Here is a 22,997-nt window from a genome sequence, read left to right as displayed (position 1 = left end):
CTGCTGCAGCTGAGCTGGGGAGAGATATTGCTGAACAGGTTTGCTGCTTCTGCTGTGCTCAACCTCTGTTACTGGTCATGCTTTATTGCTTTTCTAGTCCAGTCTCATTTAGAGATGTACTGAAACAACTTTCCACTTATGGCCAGGGGAATGGAAAGAATTACAGTCTGTAGCAGAACAAAAGGAGAAGCCAGTTATGCTGACAAAATAGAAATTTCACTGATTTTCAGTTGCAGGACACTGACCTGTGGTAACACAAGTGTGGGACAAATGTGCCTCTTGCTGAGCTCTGAAAATACCCAGTCAAGCAGCAAGCACGTGGTAAAACTGGGTGAAAATAGGTCTGCACAAAGGCAGGCTGCTGCCCAACTGCCTCGTGCTCCGGTTCTTCCTCTAATGACTTCAAAAAGAAGTCACAGATATTGATTTTTTTTTCATAGTTAAAAATACCCCAGCCCCTGACAGTCAACTGTGGCAATAGTTCCACTTCCAGAGTGCATTTTTCTCATCCTGTTCCCTCCTTCCTTCTTCTGCTCCTCTGGGAACAGCACTGCAGCCCTACCTAAGGAGTCACAGCAGAGAGAACTGTTTGGGAATAGCCACAAAATGCCAGAGCCTCTGGACAGAAACCCTTGGAAATACCAGTCTCCTCATTTCTCTTGTATTGACATGACATGGTCCAGGCATGTGAAGTGAAAAAAAGTTTCATTTATAACTAATGAGTTTCTCCTGCCACCATCACCCATTTAAGAGCTGATGTCCCATTGCAAACAGAACAGAGATTTTTGTTTTCTAGCCAAGAGTTGGAAAGTTCTCATCCAAAACCCCAAAAATCTGTGTACTGTGAGTGAGTGGTCGTTTTCCTCTTTTCTCACTCCCACCTAACTCGTGTCAGACTTTTCCAGTGCTTTCATGTAATCCCACTTTATCTGTGTTTTGCCTGGGACTGTGGTAAGATTCCTCCTCCTCACATTGCCTGAAAGCCTGTACAAGTTAATAACCTGCACCTCTCAAATTGCAAAATAGAACAAGAAGTCCAGCAGTTCCCCTGCTATTAAAAAAAAAGCCCAGCAGAGGAAAAGACAAATCTTCTGGTGTCAGCACCCTTCATACTCAAGAAAGGCAAACTCAGGAGAGGCTCTGACCAGTGTGTGTTGTTCTCTATCCTCTTTCATTGACTGTTACTACGTGGTTGACTTTAGAGCTGCCTTGACATCCCTGGGACTGGGGCCAAAATGGAATTAATCAGAAAAGACTAGAACCATGCATAATGGGCTTCTTGTCAAACCACTTTCTGCTAAACTCAGCAGAACCCGAGCATGACAGAGAACAGGGGGCTAAATGGGAAGGAAATTGCTAGCACAGATGTTTAATGTGTGGCTGCAAACAGCAGCCTCCTCCTCCTCCCTTTTGTGCAGCCCAGACCATAAAGAATACTCATGTGTGCATCATCCAAGAGCATCCCAGCCTTGAGTGATGCTGGACCTGGGAAGTGTGGTGATAGAGCAATACTGTAAGTTGTAATTGCTCCATTTTTGTTTGAATAAAACCTATTGATCCAGGGAAAAGCATATGCCAAACCTCAGGAGGCAAGATGGAGTTGGCTTTAAATAATTTAGAACATTCAACACTTTCTTTTTCTCTTTCAAGTAATGGGGTCAAATTCATTCCTGATCTGCCTCCAATAATTTGAAGAGAATTAAACCATTACTGTCATTTATTATTTGTGTGATTGGCACCGTGCAAGACACATCAGGAATGAATGTAGTCCATTATGTTTTTGGATATAAGTTCTGTCTTTGGATTCCAGTGCCTGAACTGAAGCACTCACTACACTATCACCTATAGAATAATGTTTTTAGTATCCTGAGAAATAACCTTGGTACGTCCTCAGGGCTTAATTTTAAGGGACCTGAGCCTGCACTCATAGGCTGTAGTTGAAAATTACAGTGACAATCCCCTGACAACGTGAAAACTATTTTCTGGGAGCAATTTTTGTTCAACAGAGGATTTCTTAATTAACTCCTTATTTAGCAAGTCATGCTGCAGCACATCAGCATATGCTGAGGTTTGTTGGTCAGAGGGCATTGCTGGCTGTTTTCCCCTTCTACCTTTTATGCCCTCTCATGAATATGGAGAATCCAATAGGTTTTGGTATTATGGACATGTCTGTCCTTAATAAAAGACTTGCTGCAGTCTGCAAATCTGATACCATCCATTGCAGTCCTCTGCAGTACACTGAATTCCAGCAGAAACCTCACTGCCCCTCGTCCCCTCACATTTATACACCCTCAGAAGATACTGTTCAGTGCAGGAGTTTGAGTTTCCTCACCTTATCAGGTAAACAAACAATGTATTTTCTGGATTTCTGATGTTGTTTTTCTTTTTTTTCCTATGCCCAAAATGTTGATGAATGTATGAAATAACTTTTCACCAGTTTGCAGCATTAAATGTTGTTCCACAGAGATCATCTCTAGCCACAGGCCTTGGTGTTCAGACAAGTTTATTGCACACACACTCCCTGTGTGCCAATTTGAAAGTTTCTTTAAATTTGTAGGAAGATTTGGCAATTCACAAAAATTTCCTATATCCACATAGGTATTTCTGACAAAATTAGCCAGATGCAGATGCTTTTTAGCATGTTTTACTGCCACTAACAGCATTGTCCTGGGCTTTTGTTTCTACAGCCAAAACACCCCAACCCGGACTGGCGCTACTCTGCATCCCTGAGGGCAGGAATGCAAAGGTATGTGTGGTGTTTCTCCAGGGAAGGGGAATTCTGTCCTTTTCCTCTGTGAGAAGGACAAAGTTTCTTCTGATGATATCTGTGCTGAGATGGAAAGCACCTGAGTTCTGCTGCTGTCACTTCCAATCTCTACGCGCTACAAATTGAGTCTGACTTGCATCTTATGCTGTTACTGCACTGCTGTAGAGCTGTGCTGTTCTTCCTTTTTACCTTCTGCTTTTGTCTCCATTGATTGTCAAGGCATAATTGTTCCAATTATTGAATCATTTAATTGTCATGATATACTTTTTGTTTATTTTAAAGCTCCCTGTAATCATCAGTGCTGATGTTTCAATAGTCAGTCTGCATTTCCATCTTCTTGTTTCTCATTACCATAAAAGTAGCTGTTCCTGCAGCAGGTTTATTAACCACATGCTGCAATCAAGAAGATTAATGCAGCTGAAAGGACTTTTTGAAGATATGAGATGGATTTTCAAAGAAGCAAAAGTGAGGCTTTTGTCCAAATCTCTTTAGACATCTTTGAAAATCCACTGCCTAATACCACAAGCAGTCTCTGCTATAATTTTCTGCTCAGTACACTTGGGTAAAGAGAATTATACTAAAATTGCATCTGTAGAGCCTAAATCAAACAGTATTTTTGCTCTCCCTGAGCAGATTAGAAAACTGGTTCTGTGTTCAGGTGTAATCTGATGTGATTAATAAGATTCTTGTACAGGTGTAGCTGCACTTCTGGGGCTGCAGTCATTCCCAGTGGCATCACAAAGTGCTGCCTTGCATGGGTTTCTCAGAACTGTTGGTGCAGTGGTGCAACCTTTAGCCAAGAGTTTTTATGAGACTGAAGTCCTAAATTCAGAGTCACGCTGTGCTTCATGTGAGCGAGGACACAGAGTGACCCCTCTGACTTTGAGATGCTGTGTGAAAAGGAAGCTGAACCTCAAGGACCAAAAGCAGAGGAAGGCAGAGCAAGCTTGACTTTGTGGCCTACTGAGCAAGCTCTTTTCTTTCTCTTGTATTCCTGAAATGACTTTCAATTTTTTTGTAATCCATAACTGCAAAATCAATGAACAGTCAGGGTGGGAAGCAGGATCCTGAAGAGGGAATTCTGCCTACCTGAGCACTTTATCTGCTGGTCCTGAGTCAGGCATGCTCTTGTGGATCCACATTCCTTTCTGTACAAAGTACAAGATCTTGTCTGAAGCTACTTGAAGATTTAATGAAAGAAAAGTAAGAGCTTTTTTTAATCCCACAAGACTGATGGGACCCTTCTGGGGAATTGTACATGTTCCTCTGCTCTCTCCCATCAGCAGCCCCTGTCCTTACCTGAAATCTCAGGTTCTGAGCCTGTGTGCCCTGTCCAGTTGATGGTTTTCACAGGATGCTGATTTTTCATAAAACTTGTAGAAATTTGGTGCATGGATGTCTGCCACATTTGGAAGAAACTGTCCTTTAAGTTCAGCTGGAAGTGTGAAAGGGAGTGTGAAGCCCATGAGCAGAGACAGGGACACAGCCACAGAATCCTGTTTCTCTTAAGGAACAGCATATAAACATCATGCTTGGTTTTGTATTAAAAAGAGCAGATTTTTTTTCTTTTCCTTCCATGTAAGGTGCAAATTGGTGCTTTTGATGCCCAGTGCTCATTGTGTGACGCTAAAATTTGCTGTATCAGTTTTTGCATTTGAGAAAATTCATTTCCCTTCCTGAATTGCTCATGAGAAGTGTGCAGTAACCCGGGAAGGTGGGATTTGTTGAAATGGCATAATGACAGAAGCTCAGAACTCACTCCACCAACTTTTTAATCATTTGCCTGATGTTGCTGCATCCCAAGAGCAAAGATGTGTCACTTCCTTATTAGTGCCTCCCAGTCAATGAGAGCAGTGTCCTGAAGGAGTGTTTGTTTTCTAAATTATTTTCCACTACTGGCTTTTAGTAAATAATCAAAAGTATTTTTTTGCAAGTCAAAGCAGCTGCTTCTCACGCTGCTAACATCCTGCAGTACTGAAGGAGCAGCTGCACAGTGATAAATAGTTCTGAACTCTGAAAAGCAGCAGGAGAGGGAAGTGCTGTGAAGTCCAGGGCAGAAGGGAACTGTATAACCCAAGTGTGATATTTGCTTCCAGTGCTGTGCATGTGGAGGAGGCAGGAGTCCTGCGTGGAGGAGCAGCAGGGCCTGACCAGCAGTGGCCAACAGTCTCCAGCAGTGCCACAGCAGGTAAGGGTGTGAAATCCAGAATATTGGTGAAGAACTGATGTTAACTGCAGTAGATCTCCTAATGCTGCTAGTTACTTTTTCCTCTGTTTTATATCACTGAGTGAGGACCCTCAGATGAGCTCAGCTGGTCAGAGCATGGTGCTGATAACCCCAAAGCTGTGGGTTCAGTCCCTGTGTGAGATTTGAGCCATTCCCTGAGGAGCTGGACTCGATGATCCTTGTGGGTCCCTTCCATCTCAGAATATTCTGTGATCTGCACATAAAGTTCTTGTAAATTATCCTGTGGAATCGAAATAGAGTGGAACAATAAAGCAGAAAATACATCTTTTTCTTTACTCCATCTCAGATGAGCACTGGAGATAAGAGCCCCTGATTCCAGCTCTCACCCTGCCTTTGGAGGTTACTGGTTTGTGTAATGGAATAATGGTTCAGCTCTGATGTGTGTATTCAGGTGTGTGTATTCCAGAGCTGGTTTGCCCTCCATTTCACAAGAACAGGAAAACTGGGCTAGGAGCTTATCAGTTTTCCCTTTGTTATTTTTGCAAAGCCAGTAAGTCTCTTTGAATGTCTCTTCTCATTTTACTTTTCTGTGGTGAAATCAGACCTAAATTTTTGCTAGCTATTTTCATTCACTAATACATGATGATGGAAACGAAAATGTTATTTGTTTGTCAAAATAAATGACAAAAAGCATGGTTTAGAATGTAGCTTCATTTACTCTGTCACTGACTGATGACTTCACAGCAGTCAGTCAGAATTGGCAGAAGGTTCTCATGGAGTTTAGGAAAAAAATCAACTGGATGTTCTGTAGTGCAGACAAAAAAATATTCTCACTTTTGATTTTGGGGCAGGAATAATACAGAGACATAGAGGAGCAGTCAGTCCCTGCTTTCAGCCCTATTTCAGCCAAACTAAACTGTGAACTCAGTGGATGCCCTGTGGAGGGTGGTGAGCCCTGTATGGCAGCTCAGTGAGCCTCAGGAATTGACCTGAGGAGTGATGCCCATGCTAAATGCTGGGCAGTGGGGTCTCCAGCAGCAAAAATTATAATTACTTCATTTAATCTTTCTGGTGCAAAGGTGTCTTTCTATTTAAATGGGAATTTCACCTGGATAAAGGGTTGAGGCACAAGCTGAGGATTTGCAATCACAGTTACAACATCCACAAATTAATAATTTCCAGCAAAACCTGCACTGGTCTTGCAGAAGGGCTGTTTGCAGAAACAGATTTGGGAATTAATTTCATATATCATGGAGCCCTAGGCTATGATCAGCTGGGGTTTGTGTGCCTTCCTTCTGCTGCAGGCTTTGCAGGAGCACACAGCCTTTGCAGGGGATGAAGGGTGTGTGACTGTCGAGCTTGCATTTGGCAATGTCACCACAAGAACACTCCAACCTTTGCAGAGGCTTCCCTCAGGCTTTGGCTGCCCTGATCATCCTTGGCTGAGCACGCAGTGCTTTGCCTCATACCCAGGTCAGTGTGGGTACAAACATTCTCCCAGAGGTTTCCATGCTGGTGCTGCCAATTTCCAAGCACCAGAACCTAAGTGCAAAGGTTCTGTCATCTCAGGAGCTCCAGTGGCACTTGGGTCCCAGAGCCCTGTTCCCCTATCTGGAGTCCTGCTCGCTATTCTGTTTTGGATCTTATCATTTTGGGAACCTGAACATCTCCTTGTTTGAGCAGCAGTAACCCTTGGCTCTTGTTGCTGCTTCCTTCCCTGACTTGTGAGGCACTTGTGCAATGAATGCATCCCAGCAGAAAGAACATCATTTTGTTTTGTCTTTGTCCTCACCCGAGGGATTAGCAACCCTGATATTACATTAATTAGACTTTTTTCTTTTTTTGTTGTGGGTTTCAGATAATATTCTTCTCCTCTCTTTGTAACCAAAAGCTTTAGATGTCCCTGATCCTTAACAGCAAACAGGTGTTCCATGGAGAAATCTCAGGATTAAAGGTTGTGTTAGCTTTTGTAGCCTCAGAGCACCACATATTTACCAAATTACCACCACTGCTTTAGAATCCTGCCTGTAGTTTCCCACAGATATCTCTTTCAGTGCTTCTTTCCTTCTTTGGTTTAGGTTCAAGACCTGTAATAACAAGTCAAGTGTTAAATCAGTAAATCCTTAATTCCTAATATATAGCTGAACACCAACATCCTCACCCATTTTTCAGTAAATATATGTTGCCAAGCAAAACCTGGTCCTTATTGGACTGACAGCATTCCTGTTGTCCTTAGTGAATATTGAATCCATGCAAAGAACAGTGAATCTGGATGTGGCATTTTGAAAACTGAGTTTGCATCTTCTCAGGCAGCAGTCCAACCCATTGTAGGTTTGCAGCTGGGAGACTTCTGGGTGAGGTGGGACAAGGAGGTTCAAACTCCTTCTGGCTTTGAGTTTAGCTCTCTGGGGCACCTTGTCAGTCCCCCACATGTTATAGAGTGAGATCAGGGAATGAATTTCTGGCTTCTGTTCTGTGTCCTTTGGCAGTTTTGGCAATTCTATCAGACTTTAGATGACCACTAATGTGAATGAACTCTGGTTTTTTGATAACTAACTCAGAATAAATGGAGCTTGATTGGCAAAAATGGTGAGAGCTCATAATAGAAACTAAGATGAACAGAAATTTTGCTCTAGATATAAACACTGAAGATTTCTGAATAAATCAGACTTATGAATAATTCAGAGCTTAGAGTAGGTAGGCATTAGACAAATCTATGTGTATTTCTCTGTGCTGCTGGTTCCAGTCTACAAAACACAACTGGTGTAATGCAAATGCTTCAAAAAGCATTTTTGCTAGACAAAACCAGTCTAAAGATGCTTTCATAGCACATGTAAGACTCAGGAGAACAATAAGGATTTGTGATGAAAAATAGTCATGAGAAATTTCACCTCCTGTATTCGATGTAGACTTTATATGTGTGCAGTAAATCAGGCACTGGGCCACACACCATATGTAGAGAGGGGAAAATAAAAGAATTCCATTCAGACAGCTCTGAAAAGAGGAAAGGATTTAATGATAAAGTCTGCATCTGAAATCTGTGGGGGGGGGGGGTTGAAGCTGTGGGGGAAATACTGGCATCTCTGAAGTCCATGTCAATAGCCCACAGACTTTCAGGAAATCAGGATTTCAGTGTCTGCCCTTATAAATATGCACAAGAGACATAATTAAGATTGCCTAGGCAAATGCCATCCTAAAATACACTCATTTTATACTTCTGATTTTGCAGTGGTACCATTCTCCTAAATACATCAGCTATTTCTTTTCCTTTTCTCAGGGAATGAGCTGGGGAGGAGAGGTGGTAACACTGTTCTGTAAAGCTCTAACAGGTCAATGTCCCCAGTGCTGGATGCAGTGCAATTATTTTATTTCAACCTGTCTGCACTGCCTGGGCTCTCCCAAGGACTGGACAGCAGACAGACCATCATGGACTGCTTGGGAGCACTGCAGGAAGAAAATTTTCCCTGTGAGGGTGGTGAGGTCCTGGCACAGGGTGCCCAGAGCAGCTGTGGCTGCCCCTGGATCCCTGGAAGTGTCTAAGGCAAGGCTGGGCAGGGCTGGGAGCAGCCTGGAACAGTGGGAGGTGTCCCATGGCAGGGGGTGGAACAAGATAATAAATAAGATCCCTTTATACAAAGCTCTTTGCATCTCATCATCCCAAATCTGAATCTTTCAGCATTTGTCCTCTGAAATTTGTGTGTCTCACAACTTTCCTGGTTTTATTCTGTTTTTCCTGCTGTTCCTTACTTCTGCCTGTGACCTTCTCACATGTGCCATGCTAGCTAGGGATACTCCCTGTCCACATACTCCTGGATTGCCCTGGGTTGACACTGGGATCTACAGTTTCTCTGGAATAAATTTGTATTGCTCTCAGAGGAAGGTTCCTGCTGCAATCACCTGGAATGCAGAGGAGGTCCATTGATGGGGCATGATATACAGAATAAGTTAGGAATTCAAAAAACTAAATGTGAATCAACTGTAAATATAAGCAAATAAGCAAATTTTCCTGAAAAATAAAGTCAGTCTTCCTGGTGAGTTTTGTGCTGCTGGTTTGGGGTTGGGTGTTGTGAACAGAACAACTGTGGGAAAACTGTGAGGAAAGGACAGGGGATCTTGTGTGGATTTTAAGAAAAAATGTCCAAGACTGCCTTGATAGGGAAAGAAATCATTATAATTATCCACTGTTGGTTGTGGTATTCCTGATTCTTTGTTTCACAGACTAATTTGGATGTCAAACAAGTAAATCCAACCTGAATAGGAATATTATATCTGAAAGAGATACTTCATTCCAATGAAACTGTGAGAAGGACCCAGATGAAATAAAGGATGATAGTGCAGGGAGAGGAGATCTGAGCAGAGAAACCAAAGGGCAAGAGAGGGGTCACTATTATTTAATGAAGGGATGGGACCACAGCTGGGCCAAAAATGATTTATTGCTCAGATAAACATCAGCCTCAGAGGCTGTGAGATTTAAGAGAGCAAGCAGTTGGCCATATCTCAAAATGGTCACAGACAATATAGAACTTTCTAATCCAATGGACAGTTGCCACAAAGTTGATTTTGCTTTTTTAACCTACCACCTTTACTTTATTTTGCTGCACTGTGCACACATTTATCCATTGTCCTCTCACATGCACACAGATGCTTCTGTTATAACATCTAAACTCTTACCTTACTCTATACAACCACACCCCTCCATTATAAACCCTTCACCATCTTATTATTACAATTTTTTACTTACTTAAGGCATATTCCTACTTACAACTACAGAAGCATAAGTTTACAATTTTTCTGCTTAATGTCTGTATATTGTATTTTTACATCAATCCAAGCTTCTCCCAGGGCTGCAGATCAAACCCTTCAGCATCTGTGGAAGTTTCCAGCTTTCCATTTCCCACATCACACCAGTAAAAATCTTGTGTAGAAAGGTGAGCACAGAGGATCTGGTAGAGAGAGACAATTGTCAGAGATGCTGGAAGGTCTGCAGGAGGCAGATCCCAAGGGAATGGCAGCGCTGGTCTTTAAGTGGCTGCTGAGCACAGGTCAGTGGAAAGGAGATTGGCTCCCTGGGCTTGGGTGATAGGTTGTGATGAGTGGGGCAGAGAGCTGCACTGCAGTTGTTCTTTTCATGGAAGAAGCATTTGGCATTGTCTGCATCTTTGAGTCCATGTAACAGCAGCACAGAAGGAATGGAAAGGGGTTTGGGGGGATTGAGTCTCACTGTTAGAACAGACACTGGTCTTGAAATCAGGCAGGCATTACAGGAGAAGCTGTTAAGGACCCCAGAGTGCTGTCACAAAGCTCTTGGCCGCTGAATTATTCTTCTAAAAATCCAGTTTAAAGAGAAAGAGCCTAAGAAAATAACTCAGAGGGTGATGAGACCTAAGTTGTAACATATTTCATATGATACAGTTTTACACTGTGACTGTAAGTAGAGGACAATTTCTCCCTGAAATGTCAGTGAATTTCTGTTCTCCTTCTTCAAATGACCTTCCTCATCTACAGAAAAAAGGTGTGACCTTCCTCATCTACAGAAAAAAGGTGTGATCAAGCACAAGACTCATCAAGCAGTCGCTGCAAAGAATGTGCAGGGGCTGAAAGTGCTGCTTCTTTGAGACTGTTTAAGGTTAATTTACAAATAACTGCTCTGGCTTAGCTTTAGCAGTTCATTGATTAAAGCTATAAAAGATGATAACTAATTAGCAACCCAAAACGCAAAACCAGGTTCTTGCTTTGTTGCAGAATGCTGCAGCTGTTTAAAATGGAAGGAGCTAGAAAATGCAGCTGTGCTAGAGCCTCTCTCTATTTTTTAAATGAATGATCAATTTTCTATGGAATTTCATAATTCCAACATTCAAAACCAGAAATATATAGAAAGCCAAATATCAGCCCTAAAATTCATATCTTTAGTGGTCTAAGAAACACTGTGATAATATATGGAATATTTTAAAGAACAGAAGAGGGGGAATACAGAACAGCCAAGTTATTTATGTTTCTCATTAAAATTAGTCTTCAAATCAGGGATTTAATAAATTCCCAAAACGAAGGTCCTAAGAATTTGTAGGAAAGTATCACAGAAATTGGGTTCACAGCCTCTTGAATCATGGAAAAAATCATGCCCTTAAAGCACACTGAAGTAATTCTTTGAAGCTGCAGTATCCATCAGCTCAGTGGTCTGGGGAAGGGAATCATGCCAGCTTACTTGTGTGGATGCAGTGCCTAAACTGAAATAGAAATAATCTGCAAGGGCCATATAAGGCTAAATCCCTTGCTTTTATTTTACTTTTAGATTTTGGTCATTGAATTCTCAAGTCGATTCCAGCCACTTGCTGAGACCCTCACCATGATGTACAGTCCTCAGTTTTCCCCCTGCTCCCTGAACAGTTTATTCCCAGGACAATCCCTGCATGCTTCCTGCTTTTTGGCTTTCCACTTCTGTTTATTCCATTCTCACTCCTTTCTTGTTGCCTCTCCGGTTTGCCAAGTATGTACCTCCCTCTTTCTAATTTTTTCTTGTTTTTTTCCTTTCATCTAATGACTTTGGTCTCTTCCTGCTCATCTGTCCACTGTCTCCCCTCTGTATTGTAATTTCAGGAATGTTGAAATGTAGGTCACCAGCTTGGCCCCACATCACCTTTTCAATATTTCATACTGAACTAAGAATTTTCAGGGATAAATGCTTCTCATTTTGACAGCCTGATGGAAGCTGGAGAGGACTGAGAATTTCAAATGCTACTTGGACTGAAGAAAAGCATTTTGAAATCAAAAGGACTTTTTCAAAAGAACATGTCCAAAATACATATTTTTATGACAGATACAGCTTGACATACTGATCATTATTTTTTAAAAGCTGATGACTGTTATGACCAGGAACTCATCTGCCTCACCCCATCCAAACTGTGGTTCAACCAGCACTTTGGGCTTTCAATATTTGGAGCCAGGGTAAATTAATAGGTTAGTTTAGATTTCTGTTCAGCTGAGTGAGCAAAGAGAGGAGGGGATGATGGATGATGTTATACAGTCATGACTTGGCTAAAGTTAAATTGACTTTCTGTTAATTTATTTTCCTCTTAGCTGCAAAACCCTCATGACTGACCTGAAATAGTGTTTGTGATCTTTGTCAAGGGCTCCATTCTTTTTCAGCAGGGTGTGCCAAGTAAATGAGATGACATGGATGAGAGATTTAATACCTTAGTCCTTGAAGGCTCAGTGTAAGGAAAAAAGGATAGGACTCATCAGAATTTGGGAAAGGCTAATGCTGGAAACTTCTGAATTGTGTGATCTCTTTGACTTCATGTATTTGAAAAAGACTTTGTGTTAATTTTGACTGTCAAAGAGAATGTCTTGGAAGAGTTTATGTCTTCATCTACTGTGGCAAATTCTTGATTTCACCTGCTGCAAATATTTGTGAGAAGATTTTCCCCTTCTCATTAGGCCCAGAATGCATTTGTGCATCTCATCTTTTAGTCCAGTCCCTGTGTATGTGAATCCTTCCTCTGGGATTAGCACCACATTTGTACCTTTGTTGAATTTTCCCAAGTGGAGATCAAGTCCAATTTCTGGCCCCACATGGGGTGATGGTTTCAATGCAGGTTTCCCAAAGGCAGGACTGAGAGCTCCAGCTGAGATGTAAATAACCCAGGGGACCTGCAAAACTTCTGAAACCAGGAATTAAATAAGAGAAAAGGGGGCAAAAGGCTAGGGGTTTCCTGTGACTGAACAATATGAAGGAAGTCTTCTGAAACTGTTGGCAAAAGCTGCTGCAGCTCCAGACTTCATCATTTTAAGAAGTGATAAAGAGATTTGACGTAAGCAGTTTATCTGGCTATAATTTCTATATTTAGGCACTGGGAGAAAGTTTAATAGCAAAAACTCCTTGTCTGTTTAATTCATCCTTTTCTGTAATAATCTTTTTGCTTCCTCAAAATGGAGGTTGAATTTGCACTTAAAAAATAAACATATTTCTCATAACTGAGCCAAAATATAAAAGGGGGGGGGGCAAATATAACATTTGCCAGATGATGTGAGTAGTTCTCAGACATCTGGTAGGAAATTATTTTGTAAATATAATAAAGTCAGATTTTCAAATCTGAGCAACTTTTTCACTGTCTGTTGCTTTAGGCATGTTGGTCTTTGTGATCTTCATAACAATACCAGTGAGTTTGCTTTGTCTGCCTACTGGAAATATTTTGTAGCTACACAGAAGACATGGATTTTGATTCCTGTCTTTATTATTTTCTCAGCAGTTTCAATAAATAAATAGAAAAATCACTCCCTTGCTGCTGTACTACCTTGGGTTGTGATCTTGTCAGAACTTATAAACTAAACAAGTGTTTATCTGGTCAGTACTTCAGGGAATTGATGGTAATCAAATTGTTTCCACTTGAGCTTACAGCTGCTTTATTTTTTCCCTGTTGTGCCTCGCTTTTGTGTGCATGGTTTGGGGGTTGTTTTTTACTTCTTTCTCTACTGCTGTGGGCTGTATTTTATTCTGCTTAGATTTTTTTGGAAAGAAAATATACTCAAGTAAATGTTAAAACAACCCATGATATTTATGATCCCAGATGAAGTTTAACCCTGTTATCTCTTCCAATATACAATTCACTACCTGACAGAAAATAGATGGATAAAATAAGGGTGTTTCTAAGTAATCCCAAGAAATTCTGGTCTGGAATTCATTTATGTTGTGAGTGGTGGAGGAAGAAATGAGGTTGAGGGAATCCAGACCACTCTGTGATATTGAATCTTCTCTTAATGGATGTCTGCCTGTGTGCAGCACTTTGCTGTACACAAGGGTCATAAATGTATTTTTCATGTGTTTATTTTTGTAGCCAGGCACTGCTTCAGCGTCTGTTGCTCGTGCTGTGGTGTGGCAGTGCCTCTCAGGTCAGATGGTGCTGCACAAAGCCCACACAAACAGCAGAAGACAAGCCTTGCCTCAAGGAACTTGCCACTGACATGAGCAGGGCAGACAAAGTCTGGGAACACAAGGGAAAGGACACGTTCATTATCCTGCTTTAAAAAGTGGAAAAACAGGAAAATTAAAATTATTCTTATCTCAGAGCGCTCTGTGGGGATGGTGACCAGCATCCACCTGGCCCAAAATGCTCTCAGAGCAGCAGGAGGGAATGAGGAGCTTTGTGAGGCTGTTTGGGGCTCTCCTTCCCTGCTCCTTCCCAGCCATGCAGAGCCCATGAGGTCAGGGCTTCCTGAGCACTGCAGATATTCCTGTTTCCCTGCAGTGCTCACAGGCCCTTTGCCTGTGCAGTCTGACCTTTAGCAGCTCCCAAGCCCTGCTGTAAAGAGGCAGCCAGAGGCTGCTGCCTGTTCCTCTGGGCCATTGGAGAGGGACCTTCTACAGGAGTGACAGGACAGGGGGGAATGGCTTCACAGCACAGACTGGGTTCAGATTAGAGATCAGGGAGAAATTCTTTCCTTTGAGAGTGGTGAGGCCCTGGCACAAGTTGCCCAAAAAATTGTGGATCCTCATCCTTGGAAGGGTCCAAGGCCAAGCTGGATGGAGCTTGGAGTGACCTGGGATAGGGGAAGGTGTCCCTGCCCATGGCAGGGGGCTGGAATGAGATGGCCTTTAAGGTCCCTTCCAAGCCAAGCAAATCCATGATTCTATAATGAAGTTATTCCATGATTCTAGAATGGTATTTCCCTCTTGTGAACCTCTCTGATCTCTTGGCTGTACCCTGGTTTTGCTGAGACTCCAGGGCTGCCCAAGGCAGAGAAAGCAATATGTGCCTGTTTTACCAGCACACATTCTGCCTGTTTATGTAACATTGACCTGGAGATGCTGATTTTACTCCAAGAGCTAAACCCTGAAATCATTCAGTCGTTACTTGTGTGCACTCAGAGGGTGCAATGAGAGATGTAAAACAGCAATAGCAGCACACAAAGGCTTCCCCTTCATTATGGGGATTTAATTCTCAGAAAATCAAGGCTCTGGCTGTGGAGGAAATGAATCTGAGTGCAGCTTCTCTGCTCTTGTCTTATATAATTACAGTCAGCCATCCCTAAAAGCATCCCCTCTTAGCATGCACGCAACTAGCAAAATAAATGGGTTGATTAGGAAGGAAAAAAACCACACCAGTAACCCTTTGTGGTCTTGTGGAAATTGTTCCTATGTGTTTATGCTGAGAGAAAGAGTGTGCTGCTCCTGTTTGCACAGGTGGATAAAAGAGGTTCAGAGAACACAAAGGAGACTTGGTGCAGCCTGGGTGTCCCCACTCAGCATCCAGGCCTGGGGTCACATACAAGAGGTGACCAGAACAAACCAGTGAACAGCAGCAGGTCATCCCAGCACAAAGCTCTGGAGGCTGGAGCTAGAACAGAACTGACTGAGAGTGGTTTGCATGTGATGAAATTAAAGTTTCTATCTTTTTCCTGAGTTGGTTACTAGGAACAGGACAAGTGCTTCAAAAGGATGAGGGTGTGGAGTGACAGGACAAGGGGGGATTGGCTTCAAACTTAGAAAGTAGGTTCAGGTTGCATGTTAAGAAGAAATTCTTCCCTGAGAGGGTGGTGAGGCACTGACACAGGGTGCCCAGAGCAACTGTGGCTGCCCCAGGATCCCTTGAAATGTCCCAGGCCAGGCTGGATGGGGCTTGGAGCACCCTGGGACAGTGGAAGGTGTCCCTGACCATGGAAGGGGGTCAGAACTGAGTGAGCCTTAAGGTCCCTCCCACCCCAAGACTTTGTACAATTTGCTGTTTGTGTCCCACTTCTGTCTCATGCCTGCCTTGCAGGACTTCTTTTAGGGCTGTTCTGAAAATGCCTATTTGAAACAGCAAGATTTGTTTCCTGACAAGCAAATCCTGTGTCTGTGGATTCCCAGACTCTCTGGATTCCCAGACTCTCTGGAGGTGTGGGTGCAAGGCGGGATTTGAGGGGCTGCACAGGGAATTCCAGCTCCATTTATAGGTCAGACCTGAGGTGTATAACGCTGAAGCACATGGCAAACAGGCTGCTGTCCTGGCTGGGAGTGGCACTAATTAGGTCCCTAATTGTGCAGCTAATCTCCTTAGGCTCACTTAGACAATTAAGGGCAAGAGAGGGCCCCTGCCCTTCCCTCTCTGCCTTTGTCCCCGTGGTTACTTGAGCTGGCCAAGGGATTTTGCCTGAAGTTATGCTTTCTTATCCTGTAACCACACCTCCTTGGCCTAGTACCTGAGCCTTTGGATAGCTTATTCTAGTTAAATTATTCAAACCTTGAAAAAAGAAACAGTTATTTCCAAGATGCAAGCTCTGATCTTCAAGTCATTTCAGCAGTTTTTTCATATGCAGATTTTTAATGCATTGGGAGGCACTTGAAAAATCCAGAACACAGACTATGCTTATAAACAATCAGGAAAGCCATGAGCCTTCTTTAGTCCCTTTGATTAAATTTTCTGATATTTTTGTTCCACATAATCACTTGAATGTGGTAGCTGAGTTTAAAGGAAGAATGTTGTAAGACAGAATAAAATGAAAGATGTTTTGACCAAAGGCAGCAAGTGAAAAATGGCAAAATAAATAATAAACATATTATCATAAGACTGAAAAATGCAGAACAAACTATTCCTCCCCCAATTTTCCTTCAAACCCTGCCTTTAGACCTTACAACTTTGCTTTTAAGAACCAAAATCCAAACTGGAATTTTCTTTACCAAGGAACACAATGCATTAAACAATCAGGATTTGCAAAGTACATTCCCCTCCCTCCTGCTCTCTGCTTTTCACTACCTTGTGCTGCATTTGTGATCCACTCAGCTCCCAGGAGCAAGAGATGTTATTTTAGTGGTGAATCAACTGGCACAGCCATAGTGGGGGTGAAGTGGTCATAATTAATAACCAGAGCAGCTGAATTGTCCACTCTGCACCATTGCAGACCACTCCTGTTGTCATCTCTGACAGTCTGACAGACAGACTCTGACAGTCTGACAGACAGACTCTCATGGTAACAGTGTCCTTTCCAAATGCCTGGAGTCAAATGTCTTCAGTCACACGTGGAGGATAAATTCTCTCAAGCCCCTGCAGCAGGCACAGGTTATCAGCAGGAGGAGGGGGCCAGCAGCACCCTGCTGATTTGGTTTCCAGGTGATTTGTTCTCTCAGTTACCATGAATAATGTCATCTCTTCACAGGGAAAATTACCTGTTCCCACTAGATTGTCATCTTGCTGTGAATTTATGCTAAGCAGGTAGCAGAGTCTTTCACATGCATAGCTGCAAACCAAAGAATTAAAATAAATTAATAACATTAGTGTCAGATTATCTGCTTCATTTATTCCCAGACTTCAGTTAGGAGAAATAAAGCACCGTGAGGAACATCACCTTTTGCTTTTAATTGAACTGATTTTCTGAGGGGCAAGCAAGGTGACAGAGTTTCTCAAGGACCACACATGCTGCTGACTGCTCTGGGTCTCTGCCTTTTCCCCTCTGAAGAGTGCAGGTGCAGTGAGACAGTAAAACCATTTTACTGAATTGTGGAGGCAGAACAAAGCACATTTCTGCTGGTCCATGTCACGGACATATTTTATGAAAAATCCTTTTGCTAGGATTTTTTTCTCCTGAGAAGCTGAGAAGCCTCAGAGGAAAAGAAAAACAATAATTATCTGCTGCTGTGGGATGCAACAGGTGCATTTTTGATTGGCCTCTTGTGGTTGTTCTTAATTAATGGCCAATCATAGTCCAGGTGTCTCGGACTCTCTGGTCAGTCTCAAGATTTTATAATCATTCTTTTCTATTCTTTTCAAGCCTTCTGATGAAATCCTTTCTATTCTTTTAGTATAGGTTTAATATATAATTTTCTTTTAATATAATATATATCATAAAATAACAAATCAGCCATGAAACATGGAGTCAAGATTCTCATCTCTTCTCTCGTCCTGCAAACACCACCACAGGTCCACACTGTGAACCAGTGCATCCATCCTGGTGCACAGGCTTCCAAACTGCAGCTGAACCTATCCAGAAGTAAATGGAAAAGAGAACTGCTTTACTTCTGGGCTGACAGGCAAAGTAATTTGGTGATCTTAACCCAGTTCCCCACTGGCAACTTGCCACATTGCAGAAAACACTCTCACAACTGAAACTAATTGGCAGCCCCAGCAGGGAGGCCAGTGGGCTGTGCAGACTGAATCCATGCAGGTCAACTTCTGATCTTCTCTGAGGCATCTTGGCCAGACAGTGTGATGGAAAGCTTGGAGCATTTCTGCCAGCTTTGGAGCTGTTCTCAGTGGAAAATATATTCCCAGCCACAAATGCTGATGCTCCCAGTGTTTATTTCTTGATGCATTTTTATGAATTTTGAAATTATATGCCAGATATCATTTTAAAAGCTTAGTGCTCATCAAGGTCTAGAATTAACCTCATTATTCTTGCCTGGTTTTTCTCTTTTACCATTCACAGCATGCAAGTTTTTGTAACAGACATTGCAGAAACTGCATCTGGATCCTTCATAGCTGTGATGTGAGGTCAGCTCTGGCTTTGATCTTCTTTGATGATAGCTTCATTTTAATCTGCAGATTCTCCTTTCCATTTGTTCATTTCCCCTGACCAATTTGATTAAACACTAGCTTAAGAGCTCTTCATCATTTTTTCATGTGGAATAAAAAATCATCAGAGGATGGAATGTAGGTGAAAGTAAAATGTAGGTGTTACAAATCTAGCAGTCAGCCTAGGATTGCACTTTACCTGTGCATTAAAGGAGAGAAGGAGGCAGTTAAAGATTCAGAACTGTCTCTGTGAGAAGAGCTGAAGCAACCCTGGAACTGAAGCTCAGTATAAAATCACTGCTGAATTGGCCTTCAGAGTTGCTAGGAAACCAAAATACAAATCCCTAGTCTGTAATGCACAGATATCATGAGCATGACAGATTTTTGCTGCTCTTCCTCCTTTTTTTTCCTTCCTTGGTGGAGGATGGAGAGAAGCTGCACAAACCAGTTTGAAGAAAACATTAGGAAGCTGATTTCTGTCCTGATGTCTGTAGTCCTACCTGCAAGTAATTTTAATTTTTAGAAAGAGCTGTGTTTCAACTTCAGGAGGAGCTGGCATGCATTTCAGGGAGATTGTGTGTCCTAAAGGAATGGTTTTATGTAGTTCCCTATCAGCTTTTACCTGTCTAGGTCTCTTCCTGGAAGTGTTCAAGGTTGGATGGGCTCAGAGCAGCCTGGTGTAGTGGAGATGTCCCTGCCCATGGCACAGGTTTGGAGTGAGATGAGATTTAAGGTCCCTTCTAATCCAGGCTGTTGCATGAAATCTTGGGATTTTTTTATTTTGCTTTTTCTGTTAGTTCTTTCCATGTATTCCAGTCCTCTGTCAAATATCCTCTGATGTAGAATTGGCTGCTTCAGGGAACCACTCTGCCTGAAGAGGTTTGTGGAGGCTCAATTTTCAACTCAGCTGCTGCTGAGAGCTCAGACTGGCACAAAAGGGGCCAGGGGTACCACAGACTGAATGGGTGGGACTGCCTGTTCACAACAGAGCACTGCTGTGCTTGGAGAGAATCAGGCAGAAAGAGGAAAAAACAACTGATCTTATTGTAGGGTTGATCAGAACAGATGATGAAAACCAAAGAAAGATAAGGACTTTCATTACCTGAGTAAGTAAAACACAAACAATGAAAGAGATACTATGTCTAAGAATAATAAAGCATTTGATAAGGGGTTTGAGAGGTGCAGTAACCCCCTGAAAATATTATTTCTTCTAAAATTTATTGGGTCTGAAGTGTATTTATGAACTAAAATATTGAATAGAAATCTGTTTGAAGAATATAGAACTGCAGCACTCAATACATCACATTTAGAGATTACAGATGAAGTGCAGATTAGTTACAGCTATGCTGTAACAAATTAGGCAAGTAAGAAACTAAAAATCAGGGAAGAAAAAGAAGATGAGTTTTTGGTTGACCTTTAGTCTCCTGTGGTGTCAGTGATGGCATCCCAGGTGGTCACACAAACTTGTGAGCTCAAGCAAATTCTGGAGAGAAGTTTTGTGTTACATTTAATTTGTCATTCCTTGAGCAGGTAATTAAAGAGATCAGCTGAACTATGTTCACCAAGTTCCTTTTTCACTGTTATTTCAGTAGTTTTACCATCACTACTGGAAATGCTGTTTTGCAGCTGGAAGTGGAAGTAGCCAGACCCATGACTGTAACCTTTACCCTTTCCTGGGAAGGACCAGCAGTGATCTGGGTATGGAAAAATCTTTACTCCAAGTCTGGATACAGCAGCCATCCAGTCCTAAACAATCCAGGTACAAGAACCCACCTGGAAATGTGGAAATGTAGGATGAGGATGACACCCATGGCATGATTTTGCAGAGCCAGAGAGCCTCAGCACAGAGAGCTGCCAGCTGGGCAGCCTGATCAATGCCCAATTCCACTGCAGATGGGTTGTGCTGCCAGCTGCAATGTCATCAGCAATGCTGATGAGCAGCAATCCTAGATTGCAGAACCAGTGTTGGATTAATGTTGAATGGCTGCTGGGCAATTGCAGAATGAGGGGAAGAAAGGAACCCAGCACAGGAGACTCCATTATCTGGAATTCATCCCAGCAGGCAGAGTCACTCTTGCATGTGGCTGCAGTGTTGCCTGAGCATGTTCACAGGAGAGAAGGGAGAACTCATTTGTGTTCTTCTCCCCTTCCCACACCCTCTAAGGATGTTTCTAAGAGCAAGATGAAGTCAGAACAGAGCCCACTGTTCATGGAACTGCTGAAATGCAATGGCCATCAGATGCAGTAACAGCACTGCAGAAAGAACAGAGTGTGAGCAGAAAGGGAAGTGTTGTCTTCATTACAGTTAGAAAGCAAATCCTCAACTAAATAATTATTGTAAAATTTGTGGGTAAGCTGAGAATCATCATTGGCAACTCACTGATAAAAATGTCAGCTATTTCCACCATCTGAGGGCAAAGTGACCAGCCCAAGGCAGGATTTCCTGGCTGTGGTGCCAGGACTCTGTTCTGTCAGAACTGTCTGTCTGTCTTTGCCTCAGCTTTCAGGAGGTACTTCTGGGAGTGAGTGCTTAAGGGCTTGGAAAAAATATGTTGATATATGCAGACAATAGAGGAACTAGACATCTAAATATCACCCAATGTCACTGAACCACCTTTTATTTGCAAAGATAGCAAGCCCAGAGAAAAACTCCCTTCTCATACCCTAGACATACCCTAGAAGTGGGTGTAGGGGTCTGTAGCCAGCTGGAGTCCCGGAAGTGAGGGAAAATCTTCCATGAATGTTTATCCAGAGCTTGCCATGGAAAGTGAGGCTGCTCAAGTGATTGTTTTGTTCTTACATGGGCTGACCAGTCATCCTCTGAGCTGCACCTGCTCCTGCTAAAAAACTGAAATGCTGAGGATACTCTTAATTGGAGACCCCAATTATCTGTGTCTTTTAAAATCTTATTTTCAGCTCGATCACCCAGCCTAGCTGATGTCTTTCCAAAATGATATGCAGCACCTAGAAAGCCAAAGAATTTTTTCTTTCCAAACATTTCATCACTCTTTGATGCTACTGCTTGGGATTTAGGTGATGTGCTGATGGATTCTGGCTGAAGTGGGCAGGATTGCATTGGGCTCTGTTGAGGCACAGCCTGGGAGTTGAAGTAACCAGAAATTAAATATTTGCTCTGCCATTTTGATTTCATGGCAATACCCTTTCCTTTGAGCTGTGCAGAGCGTTATACTTGAGAAGGTCCTTGAAAAGTAATTATTACCAACCCCATCTACAGAGCTCAGTAGTTAAAGATCATCTAATTTTAAAAAAATTAAATTTATTTGTTTGTTCTACAGCATTAGAGTCGTGATTTTTTCTTCCTTGCCTGGCTTTTTCTAAAGCCATAGAGATTACAGATTTGATTTTGTTTAATTCTGTGATTATGTAATGCTGGAGCAGCTTTTGAGCCTTCAGAAACTCTAGCAGCCAGCATGTAGCATGCCCAAAATGAGAGAGCTGGGCATTTTGCACTTCAGAGTAATTCCTGGTAAAAAGTGGAGCTGTGTTAACTCTGTGGTATTAATTTTTGTGAACATGTTGTGACTTTTGGAAGCACAACTGCTCACATCCTGTGTTAGATTGACAGTTAAGGTTAGGTCAGATATTCAGTGTATTACTCTTGGAACTGGCAGATAATTGTTCTTGTGGAGCAGAGTTTGCTTTCTGCCCTGCCATGTGCTGAGTTTTTTGCTTTCTGGTCTGTAAACAGGGTCCCACTTTCCCAGGGGCACTGAGGAGACAGGAGATGATTTTGGTTTGAATGGCCTTTATTTGATCTGCAAAGAGGCAGCTGTTGCAGGGGCTGTTTTCCAAACAGAAGACTTGATCTGAGACTGTGCAATTCTCATGGCAAATATGACAAATATACAGCATGAATTCAGGTGAGTGGGATATCTGAGTGCTGAGGTCAGTTTAGTATTTGTGAAAGGGAACAGGTTGTTGCAGCTGGCAGCGAGGTTCCCTATTTGCTGCACAGAAGAGGTGCTGGACAGAAGTTCTTCCTCCTTTGCAGACCTGCTTCATCTGGAAGAATCCAGGCCAGCAGATACTGGCTAATTCTGATTTAGGTGTTAATAAGTCTTTTTTTCTCTGCTGAGGTTGGCCCCACCACCTGACAGTGCTGGGATAAACCAGGGGTAGCAGATCCTGGAATCTGGGAGTGCAAGCTTCCAAATCATGCTAATAACTAAAGTTATTGAAGCACAGACAGTGTCACACATCTGGGTTTTCAGAATAACTCCAGCACACCTTTATGCTGAGACAACAATTTGAATGTACAAACAGAGTTTCCAGATGAGAATGTCACTGCCTAATCGGGAGAAACATATTCAGGTCAAGTGCCAGATAGAGTTATGCAGGATAGCAGTGCTGGTCCACACAGCCTTTAGGGAAGCTGCATAATCCTGAAATACTGAAAAAGAATCCAGAATCTGCTGCACAGCTTTGGAGGAAGCCATCAGAAGATATTTTTCTGTCTTGCAGACCATGGTTATTGATTATGCAGTTCTGTGATTCTCAGCCACGAGCTCTTCATTGACTGGAATTAGATTTATGAGGGCAG

The 22,997-nt window shown here is 42.4% G+C and overlaps 1 protein-coding gene across 2 annotated transcripts in view; it reads left to right on the top strand.

Annotated features, from left to right (window-relative positions):
• Positions 1-22,997, top strand: part of LOC311159428 (protocadherin alpha-2-like) — a 91,739-nt gene that overhangs the window by 49,846 nt on the left and 18,896 nt on the right. For both annotated transcript variants that reach the window (XM_084215516.1, XM_084215515.1), the window contains exons 2-3: positions 2,688-2,746; positions 4,864-4,955. In XM_084215516.1, coding sequence (XP_084071642.1) covers positions 2,688-2,746; positions 4,864-4,955 — 151 coding nt within the window. The remainder of the gene's footprint in view (positions 1-2,687; positions 2,747-4,863; positions 4,956-22,997) is intronic.

This window comes from Fringilla coelebs (genome assembly GCF_963513975.1).
Source record: "Fringilla coelebs genome assembly, chromosome: 15".
NCBI classification, from domain to species: Eukaryota; Metazoa; Chordata; class Aves; order Passeriformes; family Fringillidae; genus Fringilla; species Fringilla coelebs.
This window is presented reverse-complemented; position numbering and strand designations above follow the sequence as displayed.